The sequence below is a fragment of the Crocodylus siamensis genome, chromosome 11, assembly GCF_052110815.1.
Source record: "Crocodylus siamensis isolate JL-2025a chromosome 11, ASM5211081v1, whole genome shotgun sequence".
Classification (NCBI taxonomy): Eukaryota; Metazoa; Chordata; order Crocodylia; family Crocodylidae; genus Crocodylus; species Crocodylus siamensis.
The window spans coordinates 24,179,345-24,193,718 of NC_143405.1; the positions used below are offsets into that span (position 1 = coordinate 24,179,345).

The 14,374-nt window shown below is 52.9% G+C and overlaps 1 protein-coding gene across 1 annotated transcript in view; it reads left to right on the forward strand.

Moving 5' to 3' along the window:
• Nucleotides 1-11,398, forward strand: part of RASSF1 (Ras association domain family member 1) — a 35,253-nt gene extending 23,855 nt beyond the window's left edge. The window contains exons 3-6 of the mRNA XM_090022056.1: nucleotides 7,991-8,095; nucleotides 8,329-8,623; nucleotides 8,960-9,075; nucleotides 9,732-11,398. Coding sequence (XP_089878182.1) covers nucleotides 7,991-8,095; nucleotides 8,329-8,623; nucleotides 8,960-9,075; nucleotides 9,732-9,878 — 663 coding nt within the window. The 3' untranslated portion in view covers nucleotides 9,879-11,398. The remainder of the gene's footprint in view (nucleotides 1-7,990; nucleotides 8,096-8,328; nucleotides 8,624-8,959; nucleotides 9,076-9,731) is intronic.
• Nucleotides 11,399-14,374: the final 2,976 nt, after the last annotated feature.

The following is a 14,374-nucleotide window of genomic DNA, read 5'->3' on the forward strand; positions in this document are numbered from 1 at the left end:
GGCTGATGGAGCAGGGCTGTAATGTGATCTGGCTGAATCAGAGGCAGAGAATGAGAGGAAGGAGGGAGAAGTGACTCTGGAAGGGAGCAGAGGAAAGTGACTGCTAACCATTTCATGACCTGGAGCAGGGCCAGGCAGAGCCAGGGGTGGGCAGAGCCAGGGCAGCCATGGTGATCTGTGTGCCCAGTAGCTCAGTGGTGGGGGAAGAAGATGCTAGAGAGAGTTCTGACCTACCAGCCAATTGTGGCTTTAGTGATTTGTCCAAAGTGGAGGCAAATTTAGAAACAACTTGGAGCTGGGGGAGCTGGAGTCACACAGGGGAAAAGAGAGCAACAAGGGAGAGACATACAGCCACAAAGAGGTTGGCAGGGTTGCGCTGGGAAGCGATTCTCCCCTGCTCCCCCTCCCTCATCCTCCCTTGCTGAGCAGAGAGGCAGGGACTGTGAAACTGCAGCTCCAGCAGCACTTCCTGCCCAAAGTTAAAAGCTTGCTGGGCTCCAACAGTCCCAGGCTCCTAAAATATGTAAACAGTTTCCCCTCAGCCTGCCTGGAGCTGGGGTGAAAATCTACTGTGCTTCTAGCTGAGCTTCAAGGAATCTGGACAGGGGCCAGCCATAGACCTCTTCTTTCCTATGGCCTGAGAACCTGATGCCAGCAGCTTGATGGGTGCTCCTTCCCTGATCTTCCTATGGGGAGCAGTGACATAGTCTGGACCAAGTGAGATATGTCAGGGATATAGCAGGGATCTGTGTCTACAGCTCTGTGGGAGGTGGTGTTTGTTATGATTGTCTAGAGTCATGTCATGTCCAGAATGCCACACTAAGAAGGCAGGGGTGGGTCCTTACCCTATGCTGGCTGGCTGAAGCCCATGTGGTAAGGGCAGCCATTGTGCCCATGTTCAGTCAGACAGTTATTCAAGGTAGTAACAGCCCAGGGTAGCACTGGCATCCAGGGTAGGGAGGAATGTGGCCTGACTGGTAGTAGTAAGGGACAGACTGGTCCAAAGAAGAGACTCTCCAGGGCAGAACAGCTGGATACACTGTTTGGGTATAGGGGCGGACAAGTGGGGTTTATATGACACTGTGCTGATCTCCGTATTTGGATTGCTGAAATTCTGCTGGTTTGCAGGACTGTCTCCCACCAGTCAGGGCCTGCAGGGAGTAGCTTGTGCCACTGCTAGTTGTCCCCATGGAATGCCTGTGCCACACACGCTTTGGCACATGGCAGGCTGGCCCCAGCAGTCTTACCTGGGGACCTTTTGGGGATGCAGCAGTGGCAATCCTGCCACTCTGAGCTTGGCTGGCAGTCGCAGTGTAGCTCTGACTGCCCAGGCTCCAGCTTTGAGCAGCGCACGCTGCCCCCATTTGCACTGCTCTGCTTTTTTTTTTTTTGTGCAGACACCTTCCACCATGCTGCTCCCTTGCAGCATGGAGAACACCTGAACGTGGGGTATGTCACGGCAGTGCCAGACTGCATGGCTATGCTCATCTGGATGCAGCACTGGCACCCAGCACTCAGTAAGGTGATATCCTGTGGCAGGGTTCAGGGCTCCAGTCTAGAGGTTGGGCAGGCTAATCCCATCTTGTACCTGTTTTCAGGCATGCAGTGGAGGCATTGATTCGTCACTGTTTTGGGTCTTTACAGTGTACCTATGCACTTGGCTGTGGAGTTAAGGCCTATAGCGGACTCTGATCTTTTGTGGCTCAGACTTAAGCGGGGTGGGGGAGAGCTGTACCACATGTTCCTGCCTTTCTTTAGTGGCTAGCCAACCCTCTGCTGTTTCCACTGTGGAGCAGCAGAACTGACCACAAAGCTGCTGTAAGCAAAATGAAGCAGAAGTCAAACAATGCTGGGCTGAATGAAGCAGCAGCTGGTTGTCTTGCCTGGATTGGAACCCAGGAGACAGCTGGCACAACAGGCCCGGGGAGTGGGGAGGATCTTGAGGTACCCTGGTTGAGCTGGCAGCACCCCCCCACCATGGTCTGAATCCTTGTTTTGGGGTAGCTGGCAGGGAAGGTCCACATCCAGAGGGTTCCTGCATGGGATGTGGCAGCCTGTGAACAGGTGGTGGTGTATTTTTCCCACCCAGCTCCACATGAGAGCAGGCCTTGGAGAAAGCTCCCTTTTGTTCTGTAAACAGGATGCCTGTGTCCCTGCCTGTGACTTCCCATCCTGCCACCACAAACTCCCAGGGAGCTTTTCTTCATCTGGGATGGGCTGTCCTCCCTGCACCCCACCCTCACAGGCTTCCGTCTGCTCTTTTCCTCAGGATGCAGATATTTCCCATTGGGTTCTGTGGTCAGATCTCTGTGCATAGGAAATGTACTCCACCCCAGTGCATGCCCATGTTCCCCCAAAGCAGGCGTGACTGGAGAAACCTGCTTGCCTAGATTTCTAGAAATCTGTTGCTGATGCAGGCTAGCTCCCAGGGTGCTTTATGCCAGGCCCTGGAATCATTCCATGGAACTTCCTTCTCATGGGGTTTACAGTCTGTGCCCAGATCACTTGTACACTGGGAGTGATGTTATCAACTTACATTTATACTGCAACCCTCAAGTTTCTTGTGCCCACTAGAGCTGAAACTAGGCAAAATCCCACAAACTCAACCCTGCTCCCAGGCTCTGGGACAGTCCAAAGCCTAATACCATGTTTTAGGACTGCAGTGATTAATAGTACAGTTACACTGTAACACCCAGGAGTTTAAAGATGCCAAATTCCTGTCTGAAAGGCTGACCTGAAGAGATGGACAAATTTGGATTGATGCTGTAATTCATTTTTAAAACTTCTTCAGGAAAAGTAGACGTTTCCTGTCCTGTCTTCCCTGCTTTGTTTGGAGGTCACCTTGGAGAACTAAGGAACTGGAGTGAGAGTTTTCTCAGCCCTGAATTGGAGGGTGTTGAAATTAATGCCAAGGGTTTTGTTTCTTCCTACTTTGTTAAATATCTTGTAATCCAAGTCTGGTGTTTGATATCCTTCCCCTGAGGTCCCCTAGTTCTCCAGAGAGTCTTCCAGGAAAAGGAGGGGAAGGGTTGCTGTGCTTGCTGTTAATCAGTGGCGTTGCAAACCTGCCTACTGCCATGGAGAGATGTTGTGCATTGGTCACCCAACACATAACAATATTGAATAAGTGCCTGTGATTGCCCTGCTGTTGTTTGTGCTTCAGGCCCCACAGCCTGTTGTACTTCTTGGCGTTATACACTGTGTCTTTGGAGTGGAGCTCTTGGGAGGGTCCTTGCTCCCTCCTTCCCTCTCTCTCAACCAGGAAATAAGGGCATAGGACACTGAATGATACCTAGAGGAGGGAATGGAAGTCCCTCTGCCTTTATATTACTACCTAGGAGAATGGATTGGGGTGGGGGCAGCATGGAGGGAGAGGCAGGATCTTTGTGGAGGAGGCTGAGAACTACCCTCTGGTAGATAGTTTCATAGTTAGTAGGGTCGGAAGGGACCTGAGCAGATCATCTAGTCCGACCCCCTGCCATGGCAGGAAAGAGTACTGGGGTCAAATGACTCCACTAAGGTGTTCATCATCAGCTTTTTTTGCTGAAATGCTCCAGTGCTTCCTTGGCTGACATGCCTATTGCCTGATGCCAGGGGCTTGAGTAGGTGAAAGAGGGCCAGCAAGCACTGGTGGCCAAGTGCTATAGAAGGGACAGTTCTGTGGCCAGGGGGAGATGAACACCACTGCTTCTTTCCCACAGGGCTCTCCAGCTGCCCATGCCTGAGAGAGATGGACCAGAGAAGGACATCAAGGGAGATGGCATAGCACCTTTCCCCACTGCCCTCCTTGTTGTCAAAAAGGGTAAACATGAGATGTTTGCCAGTGAAGAGCTGATGGCACTGATGAAAGCAAGATACTGAGCAGGCAGGTGGGCACAGGAAGAAAAGGGGCCAGCTGTGCAATTCATGATGTAGTTGCTGCTGTAGACCTGGCTGGACCTCAGCAGGCCTGTGTTTCTTAGGGTTGCTAACCCTCCAGGATTGCCCTGGAGTCATCAGGAATTCTAATATTATAAAAGCCTTGGTCTGACTGGATGCCAAGACAGCCAATCAGAGTGCAAATAAAGCGTTACGGACAGACAGAGTGCTCCAAGAGCATTTGGACTGCAGGTAGCAGCACCGTGGCGGAGCGCTGCCATGACAGCAGGGGCGACGGGGGCCAAGGCCAGCATAGCTGGGTCCCTTGCTCCATGGAGGTGGTGGCATGTGGGGGTGGGGAACAGGGTTGGACCCATGGCGGTGGCACAAGGGAGTAGGAGAATGGGCCTGGGCCCACCGCAGTGTGGGGGAACAGCAGACCCTGATGGCACCATGACAGCGGGGAAAGAGGGGAGGGAGCAGGGGGGCAAACAGCTGGCCTTGGGCAGGGGGGACCACTCCCAGGAGGTGGTGGCAATGGAGTGGACGAAGTGGGGCTGGCCTTACCACCTGCTCCCTGGATGCGGCAGTGGCATGGGGTGTTGGGTGGTGATGCTCCCCATATGTGCTGCCCCACCCTTGGTCATTCATGGGGTGGGGAGGCAGGTGGACACTGAGAGGGGGCTGGCCTGATAGCACAATGGTGGGAGGGGGGGCATGCCGGGCCCTGCCTGGCCCGGAAACAGTGGCAAAGCTGCGGGGGGGGCAGGGGGCTCTGGACATAGGCCTCTGTTCCCACCTGCACCCCACCTCTCACCTGTCATTCTTGACAAGCAATTGGTTAGTTAAATATAGATTTCCAGGAGACTACTGAGAGTCACCCAGGAGATAAATTATGGAACGTTCGTTAAAATATATATTAAATGTTGAATCCAGTTTATACAGTAGTCTGGTAGATTTTTAAAATGTAATAGTAATGTACATTTGCCTTCCTGACGTAGAGTCTACATACCACAATCTGTAACTGATATATGCAAGCATGTGGGCGTATTCACGTTGTCGTGGGCACGTTGGTGTTTCAGAAACCTCCTGGAATATATTCAAACAGAGTTGGCAGCTCTAGTGTTTGTTCTTGTGTATGTGTCTGTAGGATATGACTGAACCACACAATGGACGGGTATGCATTTGTGGATTTGACTGTATGTCTATACAGCTGTCTGTAGGTGTTTTTGTGCACACATTTTTGCATGGTATGTCACACTAGACATGCAGGTATCTGTTGGGGGAGATGTTTATCTCCCTTTGGGTGTGGATCCTTTGGGGGCTGCATGCATCCATCTCTGGGGTGGCAATATTTTGGGAGGGATGCATCCACCTCTAAAAGGAGTCTGGGTGCAACCCAGGACCTTGTCTGAAAGGAAGATCCTGGGGGATCGGTTTGGAGAGGGAAAGGCTGAGGCTTGGGTCTGCTGCCTAAGGAATGTTCTTGGAGAGTGGGAAGGGGACAGAGGAGCAGACACTCCTGTAGCCAAGACCCCTTCTCTGAGAGTCTGTCTTCTCCCCACTGGGAGCCGTCCCTACCTTGGGACTACTTCCTTCCTGCTCCTCTGTTGCCCACGTGCCACTGGCTTTGCGGTGGGAACGGAAGTGGCTCCCAGCAATCCCAGGAGAGCTCCTATTGGTCTATGGTGAGCTCATCTGTGATTCCCCATCTCCGCCCCCCTGCACACATTTGTTGTGGGGGGGGGGGATGATGTCAGCAGGAAGCGAGGCTGATGCAACAGGGTGAAATGGAGTTGTGTGGAGGCAGCAGAAAGACAGCTTGGCCTTCCCTCTGTGTGTGTCTGTGCAAATTTGGAGCACAGCTCTAGGAATAAGACCTGGTAATGTGAGAGCTGAGGCTGACCATGTTTCTCAGTGTTAAAACGTTGCTCATTACTGTGGCATCTGGACACTGCACCAGGCTTGGGATATGTCCCTGGAGGAGAGACAAGATCTCTTGTGTCAAGCCTGACCAGTATAGAATGCAGGCAGGGTTGTTAAATCCATGCCTCTGTTACAGGCCTTTAATACAGTGCAGTCTACACCAAAGGCATCTGTGCAGGGAGCAGATGAGCAAGGTTAAGACAAAAGCAGCATGCGTCTTATGGGCTTGCAGTTAGTCTTGCCTTGTGGTGCTGTGTAACATCCCCCTACAGATCAGCCTATGTGCTGCCCCAAGAGCTCCACCCCTCTAGATCTGACCAACTGGTGTCGACTGGTGAGGGACAGTGGGGAGAGAACAGGTAGCAGCCCCAAGCTGTGTTCTTTCCTTGCTGTACCCTCTCCCTGTTGGGGCGTATGGCCCCTGTGCTCTCCATGTGAACCCTGATATACCCAGTAGGCAGGAAGTCACATGATCAGACTGAGCCCATCTGGCTAATGCCAGGCTGTACTAGGGTGGTGCAGAAGTACCATATGATTAGGGACCTATTTAAATCACAGTTTTGCAATTCTCACAGAAACTGTGAAAAATGGTGATCACCTTGAAAACTGGCATTAGTCATGATGTTGCAGGAGATAAACCAAAAAAATTTAATAAAAATAAAAGGCTGGCTCCCCAGCCTCACAGCCCACCTGGGATGGGAAGGTGCCAGCTGGTGGGGTAGCACAAAGGGCAGCAGCCAAGATGGTGGGTGTCCCCTTGTGCCTCTCTGCCAATCAGTGCTGTGGGGTGGGGCTCCACCAAGGGCAGCCAGCATTCAAGATGGTGGCCACCCCCTAGTCCCTTCTTCCCCTGCGGGCCTCTGCCAATCAGGGGCAGAGGATGGCGCCTCTTCACCATCAGCGCCAAGGGGCAGGGCCACCAAACCACAAAAATTGTTTTCCCTTACTGCCAGTTAGGTAGGTCCCTACATATGATACATAGGGGCAAGGACACCATTAAAACTGCTTTGCAAAGCATCAGGGCTCCAGAGATAGCATCTACTGTTTGAGTCTCCTGTGTGGTCTTGTCCAATTTCCATGAATGTAGGTTGAGCTATATCGGTACCCAAGTGATCAGGGATGTGATAGTATACACATCTGCCTCTGAAGGGTGTGGCTGGCTAGAAGGTGCCTTTTAGACCCCCTCCTGCACAAGAACCAGTCTCAGGCTATCAGTCAATGTTGTTCTGGCCGTTGTTTCTTCAGTACTAATATTTGTCCAGAGTGCCCCTAGCTGCCCTTCCTCTGCCTTCTTCCTTGCTTGATTCCTGTTTTATCAGGCCCTGGAAGCTTCTGTATGGCTGAATGTTGCAGGGCAGATACCGTGCTTTGACTGACAGCCTCTTGGATCTCTGTGCAGTCAGTGAGGGAAGAGCCTCTTTCCCTGGGTTGGATATGGGTCCAGAGCTCTGGCCCTGAGAGAGAACGTAGCAGGGTTACTTTTCTCTCTGAACTTGCTCATTGCACAAGGCATCTGCCCAAGGGATTTCTTGGCAGATTCACAGAGCAGGAAAAGCAGGAGGACAGCAAAGTATGCCACCAAGCTGCCCCACCCCAGCCTTTGGGCATGTAAGGAGGCTGTGATGATGAGAAATATCCACAGTACCTGCCTCCTGATTGGGGCAGGGCAGTTTCACCTAAAGCATGAGGCTAATCCACAACTCCCCACATACTGCCTGACTGACCCAGGACCAACCAGCCAGCACAGCACCTGCCCAGCCTGAAATCCAGCCATTGGTGTAACTCTCAGCACTGGGCTTGCTCCCACTAACCACTGTGCCTCACCCATGATTTATACTAGACTGGGGACAGGGGCATAAACTCCACAAGGACCTGTCATCTTGCTCCATTGAGGCTTCTCCTTGGAACCTGAATAGAGGTCCTTGTTCAGAGAACAGTCAGCCTCTGCTCCTGAAGATGAGCTCCCCACATGCTGAGACAGCTGAGTGTGGGAGGAGTGGGGAAACTCAGCCTTCTCTGGTCGGAGAGCTCTGGGGCCCAAAGATACCATATTCCACAGCAAGGCATTGTGAGTAATGCACAACGTCACCTTACAGAGTATTGACTCTGATACAGGCAGCCTGAGCTGCAGAAGGCTGTGGGGAGTGGCTCAGACCCCTCCACTCTTTAGGGATATGGACTAACTCAGGATGGCTTCCTCTTGCAGGATGAGCAGATTGACTGGGAGAAGCCAGTTCTGAGCCAAGCTGAGACTGAGCAGAAGATAAAGGAGTACAACAGTCAAATCAACAGCAACCTCTTCATGAGCCTGGTAAGGCCTCTGGGTCAGCAGGATCTACATGTACGGGTATGATGAGAGCACAGGACTTTATAATTTCTGATCTGAATGAGAACTTCCTATCCATTCCAGGGGCTACAGGAATCCAGATCTGGGCCTTTTCTACAGGGCCTGCGCCTAGATCTGATGCCCAGTTTCTTGCCCAGCTTTGCTGCATTGTTCCTTGTTTTTGCTAAGACCAGCCTGTTTTTGGTATCTTTTCACAGAACAAAGATGGCTCCTACACGGGTTTCATCAAGGTGCAGCTGAAGCTGGTCCGGCCAGTCTCTGTGCCAGCCACCAAGAAGACACCCACCATCCATGATGCCAAGAAAGTGGCACGCTCCCAGGCAGTGAAGCGGCGCACATCATTCTACCTGCCCAAAGACACAGTCAAGCACTTGCACATCATCTCCCGCACACGGGCCAGTGAGGTTATCGAGGCCCTGCTCAAGAAATTCATGGTGGTTGACAATCCCCACAAGTTCGCTCTATTTGAGAGATCTGAGAAGGAAGACCAAGGTACTGGTATCCCCCTCTCCTCACCTGAGCTCACTGTCTGTCCATCTGCCTTTTACTGCCTCTATATCAGCCACCTTTTAAAAACCAAATCCAACCAGGTGTATTCCTGCTGTATATTCCTGCTGACAACACTGAGCAACCTGAGCTTGATTCTCACCCTGAAGCACTGTCTCTGTCCTGCTCCTTACAGTGCCCTCTACTGGAGCTGTGATAGCTGGAAGCTCCACCATAGCCAGTGTTCCTGCCGCACTCCATATTGCTTCCCCTGCTGCGAGAGGCTGGAGCCAATTTGCTCAGTGTTACTGATACATGTGTGTCTGATTGGTGCCATTGCAGTTTACTTGCGGAAGTTGCCTGATGACGAGCAGCCCCTGCGTCTTCGGCTGCTGGCTGGCCCCAGTGAGAAGGTCCTCAGCTTTGTCCTGAAGGAGAACGAGACTGGGGAGGTCAATGTAAGTATAGGAACATCCCAGTGTGGCACTGCTGGCCAGTACCTGGAAACCAACAAGCCTCCTTCTGTGCGAGGAAGGATGTGACAGTACTGCCCCCTGCTTGCTGCCTTGCTAAAAGGCCATGGCAGTTGTTGCTGTTCTGTCCACCAGGAGCAGCTAGAATAGCACATGCGTCTTGTTGGTGCTGTATGTGGGGGAGCACTGCAATTTACTCAGCAATTTACCCATTCAGGAACAGTGGTGAGGAAGAGCCATCAGGGTCTGAGATAGGCACAGTGAGATGGAACTGAAGTAGCACCCCCTGCTCTTCCCCCCCCCCCCACTCCCCAACTCAACCCTGCTGTACAAAGAAAGAGCAAGCTGAACACTGTTGATTTATTCTGCTTTGTCAGCGCTGGGGTGTAGCTGAGAGGATGCCGTTGTGCAGCCCACAGCTGTTCCAGTCAGGGACCCCACTGATGCAGGCAAGGATTGAGAGGCAACTGCTCTGCTAGCCTAGCCTTTGGCTCTTTTGCCCTTGTGTCCATGTCCACCGAGAAACTTTGCCAGTGTCTCTGTCCTGATCCCACTTCTGCAGTGAGTAGTGTTGGGTTTGTGGTGTGTGCTTCTGTGTCTGAGGGGGTAATGGTGCTGCCTTGCTGTGTTGTCCCCTGTAGTGGGATGCCTTCAGCATGCCTGAGCTGCACAACTTCCTGCGAATCCTGCAACGGGAGGAGGAGGAGCATGTCCGGCAGATCCTGCAGAAGTATGCCCACTGTCGCCAGAAGATGCAGGAAGCGCTGGCTACTCGCACCCCAGGCTGAGCTACCCCCATCTTAGATCCAATGCTCCAACCAAGACCAAGTGGCTAGAAGAGGCGAGAAGGCTGGGCGAGCAAGGACAGATCACTCCAGAATTATGCTTGCAGATTGACGGCTCTCCTGCATGGGTGCGGGGAGGTGGGGGGGGTGTGGTGGGGGGGTGGTGAGTGCCAGGTGAGTGTGCCCATCCCTCAAGGAGCGAGTGTGAGCACTGGAGAGGCTGTGTGCCTGGGGGTGGTCCCCCAGGGCAGGGGCCAGTCAGGATGTATGTGTGAAGTTGTTGCTGAGGAAGGGTGGTTGTGTCAGTGCTGAGACTGCTACTACCAGCTCCACTATGAGAGAGATTGAATGCTACAGCTGTTATACATCCATTCTTCTTTTGAGGATTCCCCTGGGCCCAGACTAGGAATGGATTAAGATTCAACATAGCACAGATTAGCCACTATAATGGTACCCTCAAAACCCTGCTTGAGCATTCCATGTCAAGGGGATGGGGGGGGGGTCACATTTTAAAAGTAGGCCCCATCCTAGATCACTTCATGGGGGAGGTTGTGGGACCATAGAAGCACTCTAAATTAATTTATCCATTCAGTCCTACTTTCTCATTCAGTAACCAGGCCAGCAAGGCTGCACAGTTGCAGCCAGACCTCTTTGTGCAAGAGCCCACCCTTAGCAGGCATCCCTGGGGAGAGCTGTGTGTTACAGTGAAGACTGCTGCTTACTGCCTATTGGAGACCTTTTGGGATGTAAGTTCAGTGGAACTGCTCCAGGGCTAAGCCCAGCCCTCAAGACCCTGTGTAACGGGCCACCCAGACCCTCATTACCAAAGGTAGCCTTTCTCTCCAGAGAGAAGCCTGAGGACAATGTTTCAGGTGATTGTTCCTAAAGAGGGTTGTTGGGCTACTGTGAGGAAACCCATCCCTTCTGGACAACTGCTGGAGCTGCTGCTGGAAATGGACTCCCACATCCTAGTGTATTGCCAAGGAGCAACACTGGGAAGATCCATCCACATCATGAGAATGGACTGGGTTCAGGGGAATAGCACCCCACAGGCTTGATGTATGCTGGCTTGGGCATGTGCCCAGGGCTATAATGGAGAGCCTGAGGTGTGCCAGTGTGTTTTTGGAAAGCATTTGATGGGCCATCATGGCTATGCTGGGCATTTTTGATCCTTCTGTGGAGGAGGAGCAGCAGGACCCCTGTAGTTGAGGGGTCAGGGCACAGGTGTTTGTCTGTAATGCAGGACCTAAAGGCTGGAGGCAGCCAGGAAGTTCCTTGCGTATGTATGAAACTGATGCAGCGCGAGTGCAGTCAAGCGTTTCCTGTTGGCAGCAGGATGTCGCCTTGGCAGTTGGTTTATATTTCAGTTTTTTGTTTTGTTTTTTCTTTTTAATCGACTCTGAATGTTCTGAGCTTCCAGGGCTCAGATGCTGTAGAGGCTCAGCCTGTGAATGGTGCTGATTTTGTGCCGATCAATAAACAATTCAGGGGCAAGGTGTACACACACTTCCCTGTTGGCCTAATCCAGTGCTGATGTGAAGGGGCCAGCAGGCAGGGTTGGAGGGGAATCTAGCCCTCAGTGCGATCAGAAGGGCTAATTAGTCAGAGATCTGCAGTCTGAGAACCACTGTGCATGCTGCACTATGGGGACCTCTCAGTAGCATTTCTGTCACAGCTGGACAGGGCTGCTTTCTGGGAAGATGCTAGCATGGAAAGGGCCTGCATTCTCCTGTTTTCCATTCAAGCTTCCTTCCTTCTGTTCCATGGGGGATCAGACCTTGGCCAGAGCCCCCAGACACAGGAGCACACCAAGCTGCAGTGGTTTCTTCATTCAGCCCTGCGCAAAGAAATAAGTCCTCCCTGTTGGTCTGCCCGGTTTCAGTCTGTCCTCATCTCCCCGCAGTTACTAATGGGGGGCAGCTCTCCCGCTGCTGTCTGCCCTCCCCTGCAACGGCCCAGTCTGCTTGCACCGGCAGCTTCCACCGCCAGCCCGTCCCGGCTTCCCTATTTCCCGGGTGCAGTTTGCATTATAGTTTAATAGTTTGTAGGGTCGGAAGGGACCTGAGCAGATCATCTAGTCCGACCCCCTGCCATGGCAGGAAAGAGTACTGGGGTCAAATGACCCCAGCAAGGTGTTCACCTAACCTCCTCTTAAAGACCCCCAGGGTAGGAGCCTGCACCACTTCTCTTGGAAGCTGGTTCCAGACCCTAGCCGCCCTGACTGTGAAGTAGCGCCTCCTGATACCTAACCTAAACCTACCCTCTGCCAGCTTGTGACCATTATTCCTGGTCACTCCTGGCGGTGCTCGGGGAAACAGTGACTTCCCCAATGCCTGCTGATCCCCCCTGACTAGTTTATAACAGGCCACAAGATCCCCCCTCAGCCTTCTCTTGTGGAGGCTGAACAGGTTCAGGTCCCGCAGCCTGTCCTCAAAGGGCCTGCCCTGTTGTCCTCTGATCATACGAGTGGCCCTCCTCTGGACCCTCTCCATGCTGTCCACATCCCTCCTGAAGTGCGGCGCCCAGAATTGGACGCAATACTCCAGCTGCGGCCTGACCAGTGTCGCATAGAGGGGGAGGATCACCTCCTTGGACCTGCTCGAGATGCGTCTGTGGATGCATGCCAAGGTGCGGTTGGCCTTCCTTACTGCCTCTCCACACTGCCGGCCCATGTTCATCTTGGAGTCAATGATGACCCCCAGATCCTTTTCCGCCTCCGTGCTGACAAGAGGGGAGTTCCCTAACCTGTAGGTATGGTGCCAGTTGTTCCTCCCCAGGTGCATCACCTTGCACTTGTCTGTTTTGAAACCCATCCTATTCTTATCTGCCCACCCTTGTAACCTGTCTAGGTCCAATTGTAGCCTATCCCTCCCTTCTAGTGTGCCCACATCTTAGTGTCATCAGCAAATTTGAACAGGGTGCTTTTTACCCCCTCATCTAAATCGCTGATGAAGATGTTGAACAGTGCAGGACCGAGCCCTGCGGAACCCCACTGCCCACGTCCTTCCAGGTTGAGAAGGACCCATCCACTACCACCCTCTGGGTGCGGCCCTCCAGCCAGTTGGCAACCCATTTGTCTGTGTGGGTGTCTACACCACAGCCCCCCAGTTTCTTAATGAGAACGGGGTGAGAGACAGTGTCAAAAGCCTTCCGGAAGTCCAGGAAGATTATATCCACTGCTACCCCTGCATCTAATGATCTGGTGATCTGGTCGTAAAAGGCCACCAGGTTGGTCTGACAGGACCTGCCACTGATGAACCCATGTTAGTTGCCCCTAAGCATGCAGTCTCCTGCTGGCCCCTCCTGGATGTGTGTCAGCATAATTTTCTCAAACAGCTTGCCTAGGATCGAGGCAAGACTAACCGCCCTATAGTTTCCCGGGTCCTCCTTCCTGCCTTTTTTGAAGATGGGGACAACGTTGGCCCTCTTCCAGTCCTCCGGTACCTCACCAGACCACCATGAGTGCTCGTAAAGCCGTGCCAGGGGACTTGCAATGACCTCGGCCAGTTCCTTTAGAACTCTAGGGTGGAGATCATCCGGGCCAGCTGACTTGAATACGTCCAACCCCTCCAGAAGCTCCCTAACTAAATCCTCAGTAACCCGTGGCCCAGGTGTGCCTCCCCCGGGGCCCAAGGGGGGCCCAGCAGGGAGGTGGCTGTTCTGGTCTCTACTTAGGAAGACGGAGGCAAAGAAATCGTTAAACATGTTAGCTTTGCCGTCTGGTGTGACGACCAAGTTACCCATGTTGTCCTGCAAGGACCCCACATTACCCGGGACATTCTTTTTACCCCCTATGTATTTAAAAAAAGACTTCTTATTGTCCTTAATCTGGGAAGCCAGTCCCAGTTCCATCTCTGCCTTGGCCTTCCTAACTGCCCCCCTACATCCCCGAGCAACTGCAGAATAGCCCTCCCTGGTGATGACCCCTTCTTTCCACTGGGTATAAGCCTCCCTTTTAGCAAGGAGACATTCCCGGATTCTTTTGGTGAGCCATGGAGGCTTGTGTGCTCTCCTGCTCCCTTTGATCCTTGTTGGGATTACCTTCCTTTGGGCTTGGAGGATCGTCTCCTTAAGGAGCGACCACTCTCCTTGGACACCTGGCTCCCCTCCCCTCCGGGACCTCAGCGCTTCTCCAACTATTCTCCTTAGCTCGTTGAAGTTTGCCCTCCTAAAATCTAGGGCCGCTGCCTTACTGCATGCCTTTGCCACCTTGCTCTGGATGGTGAATTCCAGCAGGCAATGATCGCTGTTGCCCAGGTGGTCGAGCACTCGCAGCCCCCTCACCAGGTCATCACCCATGGCCAGCACTAGGTCCAACGAGGCGTCCCCCCTGGTGGGGCTGTGCACCTCCTGGGTTAGATGGAGATCCTGCACTCTGGCCAAGAACCTATGTGAGAGGTTAGACCTGGCTGACTGCTCTTCCCAGCAGATGTCCAGGAAATTCAGGTCCCCCATGACAACCACATCCTTAGCCTTCACTACCTCTGTGAGCTGACCCA